We start from the raw sequence: 4,143 nt of genomic DNA on the forward strand, positions 1-4,143 counted from the left end.
GCCTTGATAACTGCTTTGCACACTCTTGGCATTCTCTCAACCAGCTTCACCTGGAATGCTTTTCCAACAGTCTTGAAGGAGTTCCCATATATGCTGAGCACTTGTTGGCTGCATTTCCTTCACTCTGCGGTCCGACTCATCCCAAACCATCTCAATTGGGTTGAGGTTGAGTGATTGTGGAAGCCAGGTCATCTGATGCAGCCCTCCATCACTCTCCTTCTTGGTGAAATAGCCCTTACAAAGCCTGGAGGTGTGTTGGGTCACTGTCCTATTGAAAAACAAATTATAGTCCCACTTAGCGCAAAACAAACAGGATGGCGTATCACTGCAGAATGCTGCGGTAGCCATGTAGGTTAAGTTTGCCTTGAATTCTAAATAAATCACTAACAGTGTCACCAGCAAAGCACCCCCACACCTCCTCCTCCATGCTTCACGGTGGGAACCACACATGCAGAGATCATCCATTCACCTACTCTGCGTCTCACAAAGACACAGAGGTTGAAACCAAAAATCTCAAATTTGGACTGATCAGACCAAAGGAAAGATTTCCACCGGCCTAATGTGTATTGTTTGTGATTCTTGGCCCAGGCAAGTCTCTTCTTCTTATTGGTGTCCTTTAATAGTGTTTTTTTGTTGCAGCAATTCGACCATAAAAGCTTGATTCACACATTCTCCTCTGAACAGTTGATGTTGAGATGTGTCTGTTACTTGAACTCTGTGAAGCATTTATTTGGGCTGCAATTTCTGAGGCTGGTAACTCTAATGAACGTATCCTCTGCAGCAGAGGTAACTCTGGGTCGTTCTTTCCTGTGGTTTTCCTCATGAGAGCCAGTTTCATCATAGAGCTTGATGGTTTTTTGCGACTGCACTTGAAGAAACTTTGAAAATTCTGACCTTCATGCCTTAAGGTAATGATGGTCTGTAGTTTCTCTTTGCTTATTTGAGCTGATCTTGCCATATGGTCTTCTCCAAATATTACTATCTTCTGTATACCAACCCTACCTTGTCAAAACACAACTGATTGGCTCAAACGCATTCATTTTTTATTTTTTTTATTTTTTTTTTATTTAACCTTTATTTCATTAAGATGGAAAGAAATTCCACAAATGAACTTGTAACAAGGCACACCTGTTAATTAAAATGCATTCCAGGTGACTACCTCAAAAAGCTGGTTGAGAGAATGCCAAGAATGTGCAAAGTTGTCATCAAGGGAAAGAGTTGCTGCTTTGAAGAATCTAAAATCTAAAATATATTTTGATTTGTTTCAGACTTTGTTGGTTACTACATGACTCCATATGTGTTATTTCATAGTTTTGACGTCTTCACAATTATTCTATGATGTAGAAAATTGTAAAAATTAAGAAAAGCCCTTGAATGAGTAGGTGTGTCCAAACTTCTGACTGGTACTGTACATGTACAGATGTATGATCTTAATTTGAGCCAGTTTGGTACAAAAGGATAAAAATTGTTCATCAACAGGAAATATGGATTATTATGTGGATTCTAATTAATGGCCATTGTTTGTAGGGGTTGATACATTTTTCATTAGGTCAAATTAAGTCTGGCATTTTATAATGGAAATTACAAACTTTATAAATGTTTTTACATCTCCAGTACACTGCAGGATAATTATCAGCAACAAAAGAGTAATCAAATGAAGGTCCTACATCTGTTTACACACCTGCAGTGAGGTCAAGGTTGTCTCTGATTTCCTTATGGTCAGAGGGGTGTGTGAAATCATATATGCTGTGCCCCATCAACTCCACCTGGAGAAAAACATTCATATATAAATCATTCAGTTTGTGTGTGTGTGTGTGTGTGTGTGTGTGTGTGTGTGTGTGTGTGTGTGTGTGTGTGTGTGTGTGTGTGTGTGTGTGTGTGTGTGTGTGTGTGTGTGTGTGTGTGTGTGTGTGTGTGTGTGTGTGTGTGTGTGTGTGTGTGTGTGTGCGTGTGTGTGTGTGTGTGTGTGTGTGTGTAAGTACCTGAGTTAAACCCATGTATTCTCTGATGTTATCTGACAGGTAGATCATGTCTCCTTCTGTCGTTACCACGACGACAAAGCCACCCAGAATCCTCAGGTATAGATCTGTCTCCCCCATCTCCTTCTTTCGCTCCTCCCTCCTCTCCCCGAGCTCCCTGTCTCCCGCCTCCCTATTTCCCTCCTCCCTCCTCTCCCTCATTTCCCTCTCTCCCTCCTCCCTCAATTCCCTCTCTCCCTCCTCGTCCCTCCTCTCCCACGTCTGTCGGTCAGCAAAGCCTAGGATAAAGAGACATAAACAACATGACTGGGTGTGTGTATTTGTTTGTTTGTTTGTGAGTGAGAGAGAGAGAAAGTGAGTGTGTGTGTGTGTGTGTGTGTGTGTGTGTGTGTGTGTGTGTGTGTGTGTGTGTGTGTGTGTGTGTGTGTGTGTGTGTGTGTGTGTGTGTGTGTGTGTGTGTGTGTGTGTGTGTGTGTGTGTGTGTGTGTGTGTGTGTGTGTGTGTGTGTGTGTGTACCAGAGAGCAGTGTGTGTATGCGTAGGTAGCTGATGGTTAGTCGTATGATGGAGGGTTTGTCTAGCTGTGGGCGGAGGGAGGAAGGGAGGGGGAGGAGTTGAGACATGTCAATCAACACCTGAGACTCTGCTCTCCGCCTAGCCCTCGCTGCTTCACAACTCATTATCCTAAGGAAGAGAGACAGAGAGAGAGAGAAAGATAGAGAGAAATAGTACAATGACAGTGTGTGTGGTGGGGTGCATGGTGGGTAAACTCTTCATACCCTACATCTAAGGCACACCACAACACCCGCTTTCTATGGAGTTCCCATTAATGCCTAAAAAGTGTTGACTAGGCACATGTCGACTAACTGGTTGTCTTGTGGCGTGAAAGACTGAGTCAAAGGTTTCCTTGAAGATTGAATAATATGGAAACACAGTGGGATTTATTTTCTACAGTATTTTCTGCTCGTCTTTATCAAGGGTGCCAGTAATTTTGGACCTGAGTGTATTCTCAAATACACAATGCAGTTACTCGAGCAAATATATGCAGGTGAAATGCACTATGAATAAGATAATGTATCATTTAAAAACATTTACATTTGTGAACTGATTCTCTATTTTTAGTTATGATATTAAACGTGTTTTCTGCACTACGATCTGATGTGAAGCTAGAAATCCTACCTCCTCCTCTCTCTCTCCGGGGTCATGCTGTGTAGAGATGGTGCTCTCTGCTCTTCTGCTCCAGATTTCGTAACACAGTTTTCACTCACACCAATAGATAAATGAAAATAAAAATGTAATAAAATCTACTGAATATATTAGTCCGTTCCGTTCGGCTGGTCTGATGGTAGACAGCTGTCGTTTCCTCCACTATCCACTTGTGACTGGCCCCTACAACCCCAACGCGTGATAGGTCAATTTTCTAGGATCCTGCCCCAAAACACACCTTAACATGGTTCATCCACACACGTGTGGAAACACCCTGTGTGTGTGTGTGTGTGTGAGAGATAGAAAGAGAAACAGAGCTAGAGACAGAGAGCAAAATAACGCTAGAGTTATGCATTTATGCTGCCCTCTACTGTCAGTACTGATGTGAACCTGCAGCATAACAGGGTGGTTGTCAGGAATATGGACTTCAATCTGGAACATAGAGGTAGACAGAGGGTTCTAGATGGATAGAACCAGTTTTAGCATGGACATTGCCATCGAGGCCTTCCACCATTTTAAAGTGGTCAACTAGGTGGGGATTCCTATGGGTTGGGAGTGATCAGCCAAAGAGCAGAGCATCGTCTTCTTCTTCAAATTGGGCTCTCTGGTTTGTAAATGTCTTTAAACTATATCACCGCCGCCTATTGGCCACAATAAAATGAATTACACACAATATTTGTTTCAGGACTCCACCATTGTAGGTGGTGGTGAATCACCAATAGTAACTTTATCTTGATACTCCCCATCCCGGATCCGGGATCGTGACTAAAGCCTCAGGCTCATTAGCATAACTCAACGTTAACGATTTCTGAAAATCGCAAATAAAATGAAAATAATGCGCCTGCTCTCAAGCTTAGCCTTTTCTTAACAACACTGTCATCTCAGATTTTCAAAATATGCTTTTGAACCATAGCAATTGACTATTTTGTGTAAGAGTATGCTAAGCTAGCTTAGCATTT

At 42.4% G+C, this 4,143-nt stretch overlaps 1 protein-coding gene across 1 annotated transcript in view; it reads right to left on the bottom strand.

Annotated features, from left to right (window-relative positions):
• Positions 1-3,471, bottom strand: part of LOC135505163 (endothelial PAS domain-containing protein 1-like) — a 6,151-nt gene extending 2,680 nt beyond the window's left edge. Inside the window, exons 1-4 of the mRNA XM_064924296.1 lie at positions 3,158-3,471; positions 2,496-2,662; positions 1,983-2,257; positions 1,682-1,766 (exon numbers count right to left, since the gene is read on the bottom strand). Of these exons, the coding sequence (XP_064780368.1) occupies positions 1,682-1,766; positions 1,983-2,257; positions 2,496-2,662; positions 3,158-3,183 (553 nt within the window). The 5' untranslated portion in view covers positions 3,184-3,471. The remainder of the gene's footprint in view (positions 1-1,681; positions 1,767-1,982; positions 2,258-2,495; positions 2,663-3,157) is intronic.
• Between the last annotated feature and the right edge of the window lie 672 nt (positions 3,472-4,143).

Source organism: Oncorhynchus masou, chromosome 18, assembly GCF_036934945.1.
Source record: "Oncorhynchus masou masou isolate Uvic2021 chromosome 18, UVic_Omas_1.1, whole genome shotgun sequence".
Taxonomy (NCBI): Eukaryota; Metazoa; Chordata; class Actinopteri; order Salmoniformes; family Salmonidae; genus Oncorhynchus; species Oncorhynchus masou.